The following is a 14902-nucleotide window of genomic DNA, read 5'->3' as shown; positions in this document are numbered from 1 at the left end:
CCCGCCATGACGGTGATGGTGGCGAGGAAGAAGGTGGTTCGGAAATGGGAGAAGCTGCCGGGCAGGAACACCTTCTGCTGCGACGGCCGCATCATGATGGCCCGGCAGAAGGGCATCTTCTACCTGACGCTCTTCCTCATCCTCGGCACCTGCGCCCTCTTCTTTGCCTTTGAGTGAGTTCCCCGCGGCGGCCGGGTGACCCCACGGCGCGGGGGCTCGGTGGGGGCTCGGCCGCCCGGTGGCCTCGGGAGAGGGAGGGGAGCGTGGCGGAGAGGAGCCTGGCGCGGTGCGGCTCTCCCCGGCGGGATCTGCCTCTTCACCCGTAGCGGATTGACCCTGGAGGTTCTGGGGGAGGATGGGCCCCGCTGGGGCTTTCCCCCGGCTCTGCCTGCGGCGTGAGGCCGGCTCTCCATCCCTACCGGTTGTGCTTCCGTGCGTTTGGGACTTGCGGTCCCTTGTCCTGAGCACAGCTAGAGGGGATGGAGGTTTGGGGCGCGCGCTCCTTGCCCAGGGGATAGCCGGGGTGCAAGGGCGCTGCTGCTGCAGCAGCTGAGGCCAGCGCGGGCCGGGCGGCAGGGCCGAGCCTGCGTCCCTGCCTGCTGGGTGTGCGTGCGGCCCCCAGCTCAGCCCCGTTAGGCAGGTGACCCAGCCGGAGAATTGACAAAAAAAAGGAGTGAGCTTGGTGGCACCGGGGTTTAGCGCTGATCCAACTTGCCCTGCAGCTGCCTGCTAGCTAGGTGTTGCAGGGTGCTGCACTACAGCAGACGCTCCCGTGAGCTGAAGCCCTGGTGTTTGGGGAGGGTCCGGCCACCCTTTTAGGTCAGCTCGGCAGCCTAAAGACCTGCAGCCGAAGCCTTGGATGCTGCCGAAAGAGCAGGACCTGCCCCCTCCCCACAGCTCTCCCGTGTGAGCTGGGCTGGGGAACTGATCTGGCCCTAGACTGATCCTACAAAAACCCCGAACAAACAGAAAGGAAAAAAAAAGCCTGTGTTTGCCTAAGCACTGATGTTGTGGGGAGGGGGCAGGACCGCCCCTTTTGCCTGGTTTGAGGGTGAGCTTGGATCAGCTAAACAACTGTGAAACTTTCCTTCCTCTGTCCCCATCAGCATGTTTATGTTGTTCTTAGGGAGGCGAAGGTCCTAAACGGTGTTGGGTAACACAAAAGCTCTTTAAGCCGAGAAAGCAAGTGGAAGACACTGCTCGCTGGTTAAGCCCTGGCTGTTCCTCCAGACACATGAAGCACTCTGCCCAGGTGCTGGCCTCCTAGACGTCTCCCCCAGACTAGGGAACTTGTCTCAACTTCCCCTGGCCCGGCATTGCTCTCCCTAGCCCCTCTCGTTAGCGGGTATCGCTGGCAGCCTCAGAAAGGGCTTTCTGGAACAGTCTGCCGAGGCTTGCCACATCCCAACAGCAGCGATGAAGTGGCTAACGTTGGGTCTTGGTCAGGTATGAGACTGGTTTTTCTGCTTAATCGTCATGTAGCTTTGGAGGCAGGTGCCGTACAACTGTAAATGCGAGGTGTTGGGGTTCCCGAGCGTGGAAAACCAAAATTATCCCTGACTCAGTCTGAATTCAAAGGTATGAAATGACACCACTGCTTGTTTTGTTGTTTGTTTTTTTCCCATCTGAAAAATGGGGCTAAGACTTCCTGCCTTGCAGGAAGAATTAGTAAGTGTTACTGCTCCAGAAACACTTATTACTGCTCCAGAAACACTTATTGCGAGGGATAATTGCTCTCACTCCCTGCGGAGCCTGTCCTTAGCAGAAGAGTGAAGCCACATCCCGCTCTGCCGTCTTTGCCCTCGCCAGCTGTCCGCCGTGGTCGCGCGGGGCAGAGCGAACCAAGGCTGCCTTTCCAATCCTAGGCTGTGTCGGCAGAGCCGGCGGCGCGATGGTTAGTTTGGCCATGGGTGCAGCGGGTGACTGGAAACTCCTTGAAAAGACCCTTCCTGCGCTCCGGGAGGCAGAGGCCTGCGGAGGGGTCGCTCACGTCCTTGCTCGCACCGAGACATCCAGGACATGCCTTCTGCGTAGAGCTGGAGGGCGGTCTCTGTGGGGGCTGCTGGCCCAGGGGAAGTTTTGCTGGGAGCAGAATCGCCTCTGAATTTTAGTTAAATCAGCTGAGTGGTTTCGACTGGGAAGATGAGGGAAAGTTTGGGAAAATCCAAAATATCCATTTGATTCTCTCAATGCACAACACCTTAATGTTATATGTTTGAAAGAGATGGGTTTGTTTAGAAATTGTTTGGGGATTTTTGAATTTGGGATAGGGATGAAGTGTTGCCTTCCCAACCAGAAACACTCCACAACGTCTCTGTTCCACCGACCAAGCTGAGAAGATGAGCGGCTTGGCTGCTCGAGAGCCCTGTTTACCCTGTATGCCTTCTGCATAGAAGTTAGGGTGCTTCTGCATGAGGGTCTCGGCCTTGATCTTTTCACTGTGTTATCCATTCGTTTCAGCTTTTGGCGGCTTCTTTGGCGTTTGCGCAGAAATTCATGGTTTCCCCCTTAAAGTTTGTGCTACAGAGGAACAATTTGGGTTGTTAGGATCTGGTTTTGGAGAGAAGCAGACTGTGGTGGGTGGAGGAGTCCTTTTAATTCTTGTACGCTCACTGCAGGGGTGCCTGTGTTGTGAATGCTTATTTCATTCAGCTGAATCACTTGCGCAGTCACACCTTGTCTAAAGAAGGCTCGGGGATGCCTGGAGCCAGAAAATGTCTCGCTACGCGATCCGAGCCAGTGCGGGTTTGATCCTCGCCCTCCAGGCTGCTGTGGCTCGGCTCTGATTACAAACACTGTCGCTGGAGAGCCGGTGGTGACTGGCGTCGCACGTCATGAGATAAGCCGCCGCGCTCCTCGCTGAAAGAGTCCTCCCCAGCCGTGAAATGACAGCCTCTCTGTTTGGGCTGCTGCTGGTGGGTTTTTTGGGTTTTTTTCCCCCCTCCAAGTAGCTCCGATGCCATCGGCTCATCTGCTGTGTCTACAGTTTGAACGGTCTGAAGCTACCTCAGCCCCGTGTGCGGGAGTTTTTATGTTTTTATCCCCTAGACCGCGGAACTGTGGTCTGGAATCGGGTAAGTCTTTTCATCGGGGAGCGAGCAGGACCCAGAGGGCTGGCTGAGCTATCAGTGCTGTACCTGGAGATCCGGCTCCTCCCTCCCAGATAAGGCAGAGGGCCGTGGAGCTGTACTGGCTCCCGGGGAAGTGCTCTGCAGCGACCGGAGTCCTCTGCCCAAGGGCACCTCTCTCGCCACCACCTTGGCAGAAAGCAGCTCCTACTGCTCAAGGGCTGAGGCAGGTCCCTGCAGGGGCCGAGACCTATATTTAATTGGGTCTACTCCGTGACCGTAACGTGTCACATAAAATTCTGTTTAATATCCTCTTGGCGTTATTTCAGACACTTACTGGGTATGTCAGCTTTTGTGATAGGGCGCTTAGTTGTCTAACTATGCTCGTGGTATTCAAGTGCCAGGAGAAGCCCAGGTAAAGCACTTAGTGAAATCTCTTTGGGAATTAAGGCGATGGGATGTCGCGTCCTCTCCCTGGCTGCTGGGGGTTTCCTGGTTGAAGTTTGCCAGCGTGTCTGTAATGGCCTTCCTGAAGCGAGACTTCTCCATTCAGCTCTCCAAAGCAGCTGTGAGAGAACTGGATTTCTTTTGTCTTCAGCTTTTCAGCGCGAACGTTCGACATTTGTAAATGTTATAGGCAAGATAGCGCCCGCAATGCCAGGCTCCTGAGTGCGGAAAGGGGCTGCTGTTTGCTTTTCCAATAACCGAGCACATTTATCACTGTATTTTTTTTTCCTACTTTCTTAGCTATGTAGAGATTAAAATTTCTTTGTTTTCTGATGAGTTTAAAAAAACCTATGCTTGACCTGTCTGTGACTTCCCCCCCTTCATGTGACTTCCCCCCCCCCTCCGCCAAACCCCAAAGATCCAAGATTTTGCACTGAAAAAGAGGTGCTTCTGAGATGGCTTTTACCTCTGGTTAGGTCTATGTCAAGCATTGTCAGAACTTACACACAAGTTGATCGGTGCTTTTTAGTAGTTATAGTTTCTCTCGACAGAGGTAAACTTGGTATCCAGAGTTCCGCTCGTTTTGCTCGTGAAGGCGTGTTTCTGCGTGAGGGGGCTGCTCCCGGGTTTTTGGATCGCGTGCCCTTTTTCTTGTGCGTGGGCTCCTTTCCAGAAGACAGCTTCGCTCTCCCTGCAGCCTGCACGTCCTCTGTAGCACCACCATTCCCCACGCGGATCTCAGGGTGCTCTCTTGCCTGTGTGGAGGTGTAAGTGTAGCTGGGAAAAGAGCAATAACGCCGGCATAACGTTCCTGTCTCCTGCCTAAAGTCGGTTGCCGCATCGGTTGGGTTGGAAGCACGTGGCATGTGCTCGCGGTGGAACTGCGCTTGAAGCGGGTCTCTAGCGAGCATTTTCTGTGTCGCTGTTGACAGACGAGGAGAGTTTCTGTAGGCAGCTCCAGTTCTGCCTGAGTCCTGCTTGGGAAAGGGCCCCGAACTTGTAGCATTGGAGTGCAGCGGTTACCCAGGTCTTCAGAGCAACCCGTTTCCACGCTTGCCGCAAGTACATCAGCTTCTGGAAATCGTCCCGGACCTGGGAGATGCAGATGACTGTAAGTGCTCTGGTGAGGGTCAGACATTTGGTAAAGGTACTACTTTGCTTCGCTAGCGTTCGGGACAAGTACCTGGTGTGGTTATGCATTAGTTTAGGAAAGTTAAATAGGTGATTTCCAAGAGAGGTGTAGATGAATTATACAACAGAGCTTGCGCCGAACCCTGGAGGGACCTGCCTGTGAGATGTGCTGCCTGATGGCCGTGGCTGAAGTCCCCTTCCATCGGGGCTGGCGTGTTTGTTTTCCCCTTCCTCCAGAGCTTTCCTTAATGTGCTGGTTACAACAGACCTTCCGAAGTGGTCGCAAAGTAATCGGTCAAAGCAGTCCTTGCACTGTAAACTGTGGCACCTCCCAGCTGCTGCTTCTTGCTGCTCTCCCCCCCACTCTGCCTTCTGATGATCTCTTTGTTTAAGCCTTTCTCGCCCCCCAGCCGCTCCCCCCCCACGATGATGAGTTGTGATAGTGCTGTTATTGTCTGCTATTAGATGACAAAATGCTCAAGAACACAGATATTGCACTGGGAGTGGAGGAGGAGCAATATCCTTACATGCCAACAGTATGTCTCTGTTGACTCTCAGCTTTCCCAAACAAAAGATCTTTAAAATGTCTGTTACTTAGCACTGTAAATGAATTGCTGATCGTAATCGCGCTGTAGACGAGTCCTAGACTGAAGACTCCCCAGCGCTAGTGAGTACCAAGTCAAAACCTCACACGGTGGCCTTACCTGTTGCTCAGCCGTTCTGGACGGCGCTCGGCTTTCTCTGCCGTGGCAGATGCACTGGGCATGTTCCCTGAAAGACGCCGTCCTAAAAGCAAGGGAGGGGAAGGGAGGCACGCAGTGGGCTCCGTGTTGTGTCTCGGGATGCAGTTTCAGTGCGGTGGGGGTTTGTCTCGCTCATGCATCTCTGACCTCGCCTCCAGGCCGTGTTCGTGCCGAGGGGATGCAGCAGCGCTGCCAGCCCTGCTACCTGGGGAAGCAGGAGGGCCCTGCTCGGCCCCTGCTGTGCCGGGGCACGTCTGAGTGACGGGGTTGAGCGTCCAGCACAGCGCCTGGATGCTTGCTTCGTGCTGGAGGGACAGTGACAATGGCTTCGCTGAGCAGACATCTCATGCGCTTCAGTGAACGGTGGCTGAAGGAGCTAGCGTTAATACTTCCTTGTGTGAGTTTCTAGGTATTTTTTCCCTATCAGACAGGAGAGCAGGCGTCTGGTGTTTTCTGGGGCTTTGTCCCTGTCCTCCCCCCTGCCCACCTCTGGGCAGACAGGCAGTCTGTCTGGGATCGCTTCTCTCCCCTCCTGAATTGGGGACGTAACATGCCCTGTGCCTGTGCCACGCTGGGAGCTGGATGGAAGGGCTGGGTACCGGCTGGATGGTGCTGTTGCCCTTGCCACAGCGGGGAGGACGGTCGTGCACTCATCTCTCACCTCCTAAAATTGCAGGCTTCTTCCCATTCCCACACCACGCTCTGTGATGTGGTAACATCGATCTTGAGGCCACTCTTGCTGTGCCTCAGGGACAGCAGGACTTGCTGCATCCCCAAAGGGCAGGTTTCCTTACAAAGATGCATAGGAAATGGTCAGCAGGGAGTGAGTCACATCCCACGCTCGTGCTTGTACGCAGATTGAGCGGGGACTGCACCGGCCGCTGCAGGGACTGGTCCCTTTTATTCTTGAGTGCTGCTGTGTAAAGCTTTCAGGTCTGTGCCTGGGAGAGTACCCCCGGCACGGATCATGCGCTCGCAGGTAATAAATCTCTTTGCTGACAGTACACTGAAGAAACTTATAAGGTGTTAGTGTATATCTGAGGCTGGAAGCTCTGGCGCAGTTTCAGCTCAGCTTTAACACAGTTCATGAATCCATATTTTGAGCCCATAATACGTTCATGTTGTTACAGCGGTTATAAAAGCTATCATGTCAGCTGGACAAGGGTCAAGCTGCAGCCCTTTGAGGCAGACAGTGTCCAGCTTTTAGAAGAATAAACCCATATTCCTTCCCAAAATGGATCCAAGGTTTCTGTTTAATCGCTGACTGACTTGCAGCTCTCTTTCTAGACTTTGCCCTTGCAAAGGGAAAGCACAGTTATCTTAGGCTGCCTAAAGGCGGTAAGCTCAGCCCTCTGGCCGCTCGGCCTGGCTTTTCAAATGTAGGCAGGACTCTGCACATGGACGGCTCTAAGGGTTGTGTTGTTTCGAGTAACTGCAGAGTTTGTAGCGTCTAAAATTAACAACGTTGGTTTAGGGGACAGGCCCTGTGCATCGCTGTGGATGCTTCGTGTTGCGGCTGTGGTCAAAGCGTACTGTGGCTTCAGTATACAGCCCTTTCTGTACCTCGTCGCACACAGGGGACAGTGGCTGGAGTCAAGCAATGGCCCAGTGAGCCTTCCTGCAGCGGATGGTGGGCTTGCAGAATTCGGTGCTGCAAAGGAACCAGCTGGAGCTAGAAACTTTATTGCATTTGGAGAAGCTATGGGTGGGAAGGCTATCCAGAATTAAATAGTTAATGCTACGGATGTCGTAGAAATCACCTTGCTTAGGGTGACAGATCCACTGGGGAGGATAATCCCACGCCTTTCACCACAGTAGCCTTACGTTTTCTTGGGAAGCAACTATGGAGAGCAGGAGTCTGGGTTGGATCCACCCCTGTGGAGTCAGGGCTTACTAGAAAGCCGGGGTACCCAGCTTCATTGGGAGGAACCTGGGGAAGCAAGGCATGCAAGGAGAGCTGAAATTTTACCCAAGCCTTGGGATTTGGGTGGGGTTTCCCTTAAACCATATGAAACCTCCACAGGAACTTCACGCCAACATAAATGGGGTTTTCTGAAGGAATCGGGGTAAAAACACGTTTTCTTTCAGCCCAGAACGTCTCTAAACCATGACTTCCGTACAGGCCTTCTGCGTGGCCTGTGCTGCAGTGCCCATGGAGACATGTTTGTGGGTGTCCAGGAGTGACACGGGGCATAGTGAGATTAATCTCCTTGCTCCCTTTGCACTGCCTCAATCAGCGGGATTAGCAACGTAAATTCCTCATTGGACCTTTCTGTATTTATAAAGAAAACAAACCTTACGCTGTGTTTCCTCTCTCGAGCTGGGGTTGTCTTGGGGCAGGAGCCTTTCTACTTTATTTGGAGCTTTCGAGTCCCTTACCTCAGAGAAGTCAAAGGAAGCCAGGCGTCTTGTTGCACGGGAATGTTGCACTTCCATGTGAATGCGTTCCTGGGAAGCACAGGACGCAGTTCATCCCTGGAAGGTAATTTCTGTGGTACTGGAAGCTGCTACCTGTTTAGGGGACAGCCAGAGATTCCCACCGTTCCGATGTGCTTCCGTGCCTTCCGGCTCCAGTGGTGGGCTCTCAGAGCAGGCCTTGGGTGCTTCTCCTAGAGGCACGGTCCGTCCCTTGGCAGCTGGCTGCAGCGGGTGTCCTCTAGGCAGGATCCCTCTAGCTGGCCGGTTGCTTTTCTAGCGTCGCCCGCGACTCTGAGCAAAATGGAAGCTGGAAACAAAACAAAATGCTGGAAAGTACGCTGTGCCTGGCTGGTTAAAAACATGGTGGTACTTTGATCATGGCTGGTCATTAGAGCTGCCCCAGGGATGTTTCCCTGCGGTGGTGGGATCAGAAGGAAGTGCTGAACAGCCTCTCTTCTCCAGATTTCTGAACCAGTGTTCAGAAAAGTCTGGACTCTGATGCCTTGCCAGGCTTTCAGGCCCTGGCTCAGGCAGACCTTGCGGTGGTCTGATTCATCGCCTCCTGACGTCTCTCTGCAGGTGTCGGTACCTGGCAGTCCAGCTGTCCCCAGCCATCCCCGTGTTTGCAGCAGTTCTCTTCCTATTTGCCATGGCCACGCTCCTGCGGACGAGCTTCAGTGATCCTGGGGTGATCCCGAGAGCCCTGCCTGATGAGGCAGCCTTCATCGAGATGGAGATTGGTGAGTGTGGAGCCAGCTGAGCTGGTGATGGCTGGAAAAGCCTCTGTTTTTCTGGCGTATCTATAGGCTACATTCTCTGCAGAGCCCTTCTCCCTGGCTGGCCCTCCAAAAGTGAGGATTGCCCCAAATGGGGCATCTTACCAGCTGCTGGCTAATTCTGCTTGGCTGAGTCTCAAAAAGATGGTGCGATGTGCCTGCTTCCCTTTCTGGGAACCTTCTCACATGCTGTTTTCTCTCTTGTAGCTGTGTACATACAAACTCAGTTTGCTTTTGGGAAGGGGTGCAGGAAGCTTGGTGTGGGCCCCTTGACCCTTCAGGTAGAGAGGAAGTTTGGTGGATGCGGGTCTGTACAGTGACACACACACCCCCACACACACCCCCGGCCCCTCTCAATATGTCCATGAAAGCTCTGGCATCCCTTTTCCTGCCTCCAAGCTGCCAGGTTGGCTCTGGACCCTGCGAACAGAGCTGCAGCCGCTGGCTCTAGACCCAGCAGGCTCTGATCCCACTGGTAGGAAAAGCAGGGAGGCGAGTTGTCATTCTAGGCCTGTCGTGTTGTAGCAGCGGGTCTGAACTCCGCTTGGTTCTCTCTCTCAGAGGCCCAACGGGACCGAACAGAGCTGCAGCCGCTGGCTCTAGACCCAGCAGGCTCTGATCCCACTGGTAGGAAAAGCAGGGAGGCGAGTTGTCATTCTAGGCCTGTCGTGTTGTAGCAGCGGGTCTGAACTCCGCTTGGTTCTCTCTCTCAGAGGCCACCAACGGGACCGTGCCGCAGGGTCAGCGCCCACCCCCGCGGATTAAAAACTTCCAGATCAACAACCAGATAGTGAAGCTGAAGTATTGCTACACATGTAAGATCTTCCGCACGCCCCGTGCCTCTCACTGCAGCATCTGCGACAACTGTGTGGGTAAGTAGAAGAGGCCGTGCCTGCTCCTGCAGCTGGGTGTTAGGTGAGAGCCTTTGGAAGAGAACAGGTGAAGATCTGCACCCGGTCTCACCCTGTATCAGGTCTCACACTGCGCCTGCTGAACGAGTCCAGAACGGTGTTGTGTGAACAGACGGGGACAGTCTGCCTCATCTTAAGCTCAAGGAGCTTGAGATTTGCTCAGAACCTGAAGCCAGGTGGTTCATCTTTGCCAGTACTTCTTTGGCAATATCTAGTCTAACATAAGTCTAACTCGTCCATGTAAATGTGCAGTCCATTTTTGAGTTTCACTGAACTGCTGGCCTTGGCTGGGCTAGAGGGTTCCAGTGGAGAGCTGTGTCTTGTGTGAAAGCAGCTCCTTGCATCAGCACAGAGATTCTGCCGTTATGTTGAGTGCCCCTGTTTTTTGTTCGCCTTGCTGCATAGCAGATGCTCTCTTAGCCCTTTTGCGTATCTTCATTGGCTCGTGTTCAGCATCCCTTCTCAAGGAAGAAAACCCATTCTTTTGGATCCCTCTCCTCCTCTGCAGGTTCCCAGCCCTTTGCGTGTCTATGCGGTCCCTTGAACCCTCCTCTAATTATTCTAGTAGGAGTAAAGCGACACACGGGTTAGATAAGAACTTCTGAACCCCCAGACCTTCACCTAACCTGTGTGCTGCTTTCGTAAAAGCTATTATACCTCAGGTCTCTGGGAGAGAAGACATGCATGGGGCCAAGCTCTTAAACTCTATCTTAATGTGCAAAACGACTCATTAGTAAAAGAGTTTTGCACTTTCTTACCTCGCCTCCCCTTCTGGAAGGGGGCCATGATATGGGGCCCTGAGTTAGCAGAGGGTTGGACTTGATGGCCCAGGGAGTCCTTGTCAGCCGTGGAAATTTTTGAGTTCGGGGCACAGGAGTAAGCGTCTGGAGGTGTGCAGGACCGTGCTAGAGCAGCACTGATCTCCATCTTCGCTTTCACAGAGCGCTTCGACCATCACTGTCCCTGGGTGGGCAACTGCGTGGGGAAGAGGAACTACCGCTATTTCTACCTCTTCATCCTCTCGCTCTCACTCCTCACCATCTACATCTTCACCTTCAACATAGTCTACGTAGCACTGAGTGAGTCTGGCTATGGAGAGGTGGAGGGCTGGGCTGGCTAAGGGTGAGGGGGGGGATACAGACGGTGTTGCAAACCCAGAAGTGATGGAGTAGGAATGGGAACTGGACTCGGTGTTATGTTCCAGAGAAAAAATATTGCTCTCTTTGTATTGCCAGAATCTCTGAAGATTGGGTTTCTGAACACATTGAAGGAAACCCCAGGGACATATCCTTCCACAGTGCGGAGGGGTTGGCTTCTCCAAAGCTGGGGGTTAGTGTGAGCTGCATTATGGAGGGACTGGAGTCTTGATGCCCAGGCTTCTCTAAGGAGTCTTTCAGGGCATCTTCCCCCATGATTACAAGGCGAGGAGCAATTCTATGGCTTTTGGGAGGAGGGTAAAACAGAAAACCATGTCTAGAAGAGGAAGAGAAGTTAGGGTAGTGCGCCTGGGGGTAGTGGCACAGGTGGGGTGGGACTGTTCCCAGGCCGTTCCCAGTCCTTAACTGTTCTCACTGTACTGGAGGTGCTCATCTGTTTCTTCACCCTGTGGTCGGTGGTGGGGTTAACCGGGTTCCACACCTTTCTGGTGGCACTGAATCAGACAACCAACGAAGACGTAAGTAGAGTCTTTCTGTTCCTCTGAGCCATCTCTGTTTCTCATCGCTTCCTCGGTGTGTCATGGCTGCGTCCACCTTGCTGGCATGCCCTGCGGGCTGAGGCAGGGCTCCGTGGGCTGGGGGCGGGTGTCGGTGGAGCATAGCTGAGCTTGTGCCCTGACTGTTGCAGATTAAGGGGTCCTGGACTGGGAAGAACCGTGTGCAGAATCCCTACAGCCATGGCAACATAGTGAAGAACTGCTGTGAGGTGCTCTGTGGGCCTCTGCCCCCCAGGTAAGCTCTCGAGGGGCAGCCCTGCCATTTTTGCCTCCAGAGCCCAGTGCGGGACCCTGAGGAGCTCTCCTTGCTTGGGTACAAGACCTGGCTGCTCTTCTGCTGGCGCTCTGTGTGTTGAGGGCTTCTGGAGGTCACCTGGGGCACGGCTTGATGCTCTGGGGAGGAGGGTCTTGTGTTGCCTTCCTTGCATATCTTCAGTGATTCAAGCTTGTGATGTGCTCCCTATCACCGTGTGCTTGGGAAGCCAGCGGAGGAGTGGCTCCCCTTCCCTGGGGCAGCGTATGGAGCGGAGGCTCTTTCCAGGGCGCTCGTTTCGGTGGGCTCCCACCCTCTGAACTGGGCTGCTCTCCAAGGGGCTTGGTTTTCACAGGAGGAACATAGACACTGTAAACTAGGTTTGGGCTGTGCACAGCCTGTTTTGGAGAGGAACCCCTTCCCCTGACATTTGTTTTCCACGAGCACTTTCCCTGCCAGGAAAAGAAGTCTGCTTCAGGGGAGGCGTGGGTCTCTGACGGTGTGATTCTGTTCTTGCAGCGTCTTGGACAGACGGGGCATCTTGCAGCAAGAGGAGAGCACAGCTCAGGAGGAGTCATGCCCACGGGGGCCCAGCGCTCAAGAGCCCACCGCCGCTCAGGGCCCCGATGGGCAGGCAGAGGAGAGCAGCGCTCAGCAGAAGGATGGCAGCCTTCCTCACCTGAGTGCCGTGAGTGATTCCTTCTGGGGGAGGGGTGAGTGGGCTGCGCCTGCTTGGAGTTGCTGGTGCTTTGGGCCAGCAGAGAGAAAGCTGGTAGCGTGACTTAGCAGGAACAAAGCAACACTTGGGGCTTTGCTGAGGGGCTGCCGATGAAAAGCCTGTTGTGCTCTGGCCCTGGACACCAGCGTCTCTCTGGAGCTGGCTGGGAGGATGCTGGGCTCCTCTGACTCCTAGGTAAACCTCAAAGGAAATCACAGCTGGCTGCGCTTCTGGAGATGTCAGTCCTGCCATGAGAGCACCCAGGAGCTGGCACCTATGGAGGCTAGGAGGGGTTGAGGAGGGGTGGGAGATGGCAGGCATCTTGTTTTGGCACTGAGTGCAAGCTGGAGGGCTGTCCCTGGGAGGCGCCCTGGCAGGTGTGGGATCTCCATCCTTGGAGAACGCCATTGCCCCACTGGATATGGCCCCGAGCAGCCTGCTCTGTCTTTGAAATTAGCCCCGGTTTGAGGATATGGTTGGACAGGAGACCTCCACAGTGCCCTTCCCACTTAAATTATTCTGTGAACATGGTGGGAAATGGCTGGGCCGGCCTACTCCTGCTTGGCCATGAGCTGCCTGTTTCTCTGGTGGAAACAGTCCAGACCACTTCTGCTGGAGCAGTCCAGTGCTCCAGATCTTCATGAAGCTGCTGTTTTGCCTGTTTGGTGGCCCCTGTTTTCTCCTTTTCCCAAGCACAGCTGAGTCCTCTGCCTGGCGGAGCTGGAGGCAGGATCAGGGCAGTGGGGCCACGTGTCTGTCTGCTCAAACAGATGCTCTGTATTGGGGTGTGTTCATGCAAGTCACTGCTGTCTTCTCTCTACAGGTCCCTGCGCCATCCCTGAGCAACGCTGAGATGCCAGAGGAGAAGCAGCTAACGTCTGGGGAGCTCCCGGTCCCATCCCAGGACGCTGGGCAAGCAGAGCACTAGCCTCTGCTTGAAAGGGAGAACTTTCTTGTTTTGTCTAATCAAAGCTGGAAGTGATTGAGGAGAGGAGGAGATGGGCTGGATGGCAGGCAAACGATTCCTCATGGCCATTTTGCTTTAGTCATTATTCACCTCGATGCGCAGGCGGTGCGGGCTGGTGCTGGCCTTGCATGGTGTCAAAGGATAACGAGCGTGAGTGGCCCGCCTTGGTCACCGAGGGGCACTCACCGCCACTGAGGCTGGTCTTCCCTGCAGGCCGAGGCAGGACCTCTTGCTCTGCAGGTTGTCCTGGATGCTAAATGCCGGCTCGGTGGCCGGGGCTGTCCCTCCGTCTGGCCCCAACTCTCTGACGAGACGACTTGCGGTCAAGCAGCTCAGAAGCGACGTTAGGGTCGGCCTGCTCCCTACCGCTGAGGAATCCTGATGGGAAGGGGAAAGCAATTTATGGCAGTAGCGTCCTCTCTCCCCTCCTCCCTCCTTCCTCTAATCTGTGGCATTGTTTTATTGGTTAACGTGGCAGGGGTTGTCAGGAGACATTTTGGTGCCAAAAGGGCCGAAACAACCGGGAAGGTGTTCTGCTGGCAACGGTTTTTAAAGTAGCTTCCTTCCCGTGCTCCTTCTTTTCATGTGACTTAGCCGGCGCGAGAGCAGTCGTGGCGGGGGCCCTCCTTCCCGTCCTTCCCCGGGGCTCACGCCTCACTGGGGGCTCGAGGGAAGGAGCGGGGCAGCCCGTCTTCCTGCTGCTTGTCTCCGCCCCGCGCCGGCCGCAGAGCGGTTGTGCAAGGGGTGTATCAAGCTGCAGGGGAGGGTCTGCCCGTGCCACTGGCTCTCCAGCTAGTGCCGGGGCTGCATTTGCTCCCGGGTGCCTGCGCCGTGCACAGGCGTGCCCTCCCCTTGCCCGCCAGGCTGTGGCACACTGCTCGGCTGCTGCTCTGCAGAACCTCAGCCCCGATTCTGTGTCGTGTCCCCATGTTTCCCCTGCCTTGCCCTGCATTTCTCAGCCGTTCTCGACGGGCTTTCAGAGCCTTGAATCTTCCCTGGGCTTTGCCGGCTGCCCTGGGACTGGCTGTGCGGTGTCGGCCATCTGCGCCTCCTCAGCAGAGGAGGGAGGAGAGGCCAGGGCCAGGTGACGATGGGAGACCTCTGTGCCGCGGCAGGGCTCCTCTTCCACTTAATGCTCCCTGTCCTGCGCCTGGCAGCCGGGCTGGGAAGAGCCTCATGTCTGCGGGGTCCTTGCAAAGGCCGGTGATGGAGGGAAGGCCGTTTTGTGCTCTGGCAGCTCTCCATCCCGTACCACGAGTGCTGGGTAACTTCTGTGCCTCCCCGCAGACATGTGGTGAGTGGGTGGCAGGTGGAGGATGTCCTGCCAGGGCAGTCCTGCTTGTTTCTCTGCGATGCTCCTGCCTGGCAGCGTGAAGTTGCTGCTCCTCCTTCCCTGGCCTCATATGCCATCCTGCTTTTGACAGTGGCGTGGAGCAGAGCGAAGCGGGGAGCCTTGTCCCTCTGGACACCCTGATGCGTGCCTCCCAACTCGCTCCTCTTCCCTGGCCCCTCGCAGTGTTGACCTGGGCCGTGCCTGGCAGCGGGTGAAGTGGTATTAACACGGCGACCGGCGCTGCCCCCTCTCCGGTAGTGCCAGGGTCTCCTCTCCCGGGTGAGAGGGCAGACCTGCCACCCTGGGCTCCGGCAGCGGCTTCACGGTTGCCCCGCAGCTGCCTTCAGCTGCTCCCTGCTGGCGCTTACCAGGGAAGGAGCCCTGGCCTGCCCAGCCCAGCTCGCAGCCGCTGCTGCAGCCAGA

At 55.5% G+C, this 14902-nt stretch overlaps 1 protein-coding gene across 1 annotated transcript; it reads left to right on the top strand.

Annotated features, from left to right (window-relative positions):
• Positions 1-6: 6 nt before the first annotated feature.
• On the top strand, positions 7-13718 carry ZDHHC9 (zinc finger DHHC-type containing 9). Its single transcript, XM_009284601.2, has 9 exons — positions 7-173; positions 8387-8547; positions 9297-9455; positions 10436-10573; positions 10730-10778; positions 11067-11169; positions 11340-11443; positions 11981-12149; positions 13003-13718. The coding sequence occupies exons 1-9, from the start codon at positions 7-9 to the stop codon at positions 13105-13107; spliced, it is 1155 nt and encodes a 384-aa protein (XP_009282876.1). The 3' UTR covers positions 13108-13718.
• Positions 13719-14902: the final 1184 nt, after the last annotated feature.

This window comes from Aptenodytes forsteri, unplaced genomic scaffold (genome assembly GCF_000699145.1).
Source record: "Aptenodytes forsteri isolate BGI_AS27 unplaced genomic scaffold, ASM69914v1 Scaffold455, whole genome shotgun sequence".
Taxonomy (NCBI): Eukaryota; Metazoa; Chordata; class Aves; order Sphenisciformes; family Spheniscidae; genus Aptenodytes; species Aptenodytes forsteri.
This window is presented reverse-complemented; position numbering and strand designations above follow the sequence as displayed.

Bases quoted from the DNA above. Each gene is read 5' to 3' on its own strand.
- ZDHHC9 (XM_009284601.2), top strand. From the start codon at position 7: ATGACGGTGATGGTGGCGAGGAAGAAGGTGGTTCGGAAATGGGAGAAG. The intron at 174-8,386 runs GTGAGTTCCCCG...GTCTCTCTGCAG, and splicing joins GCCCTCTTCTTTGCCTTTGA to GTGTCGGTACCTGGCAGTCC. The intron at 9,456-10,435 runs GTAAGTAGAAGA...TCGCTTTCACAG, and splicing joins CATCTGCGACAACTGTGTGG to AGCGCTTCGACCATCACTGT.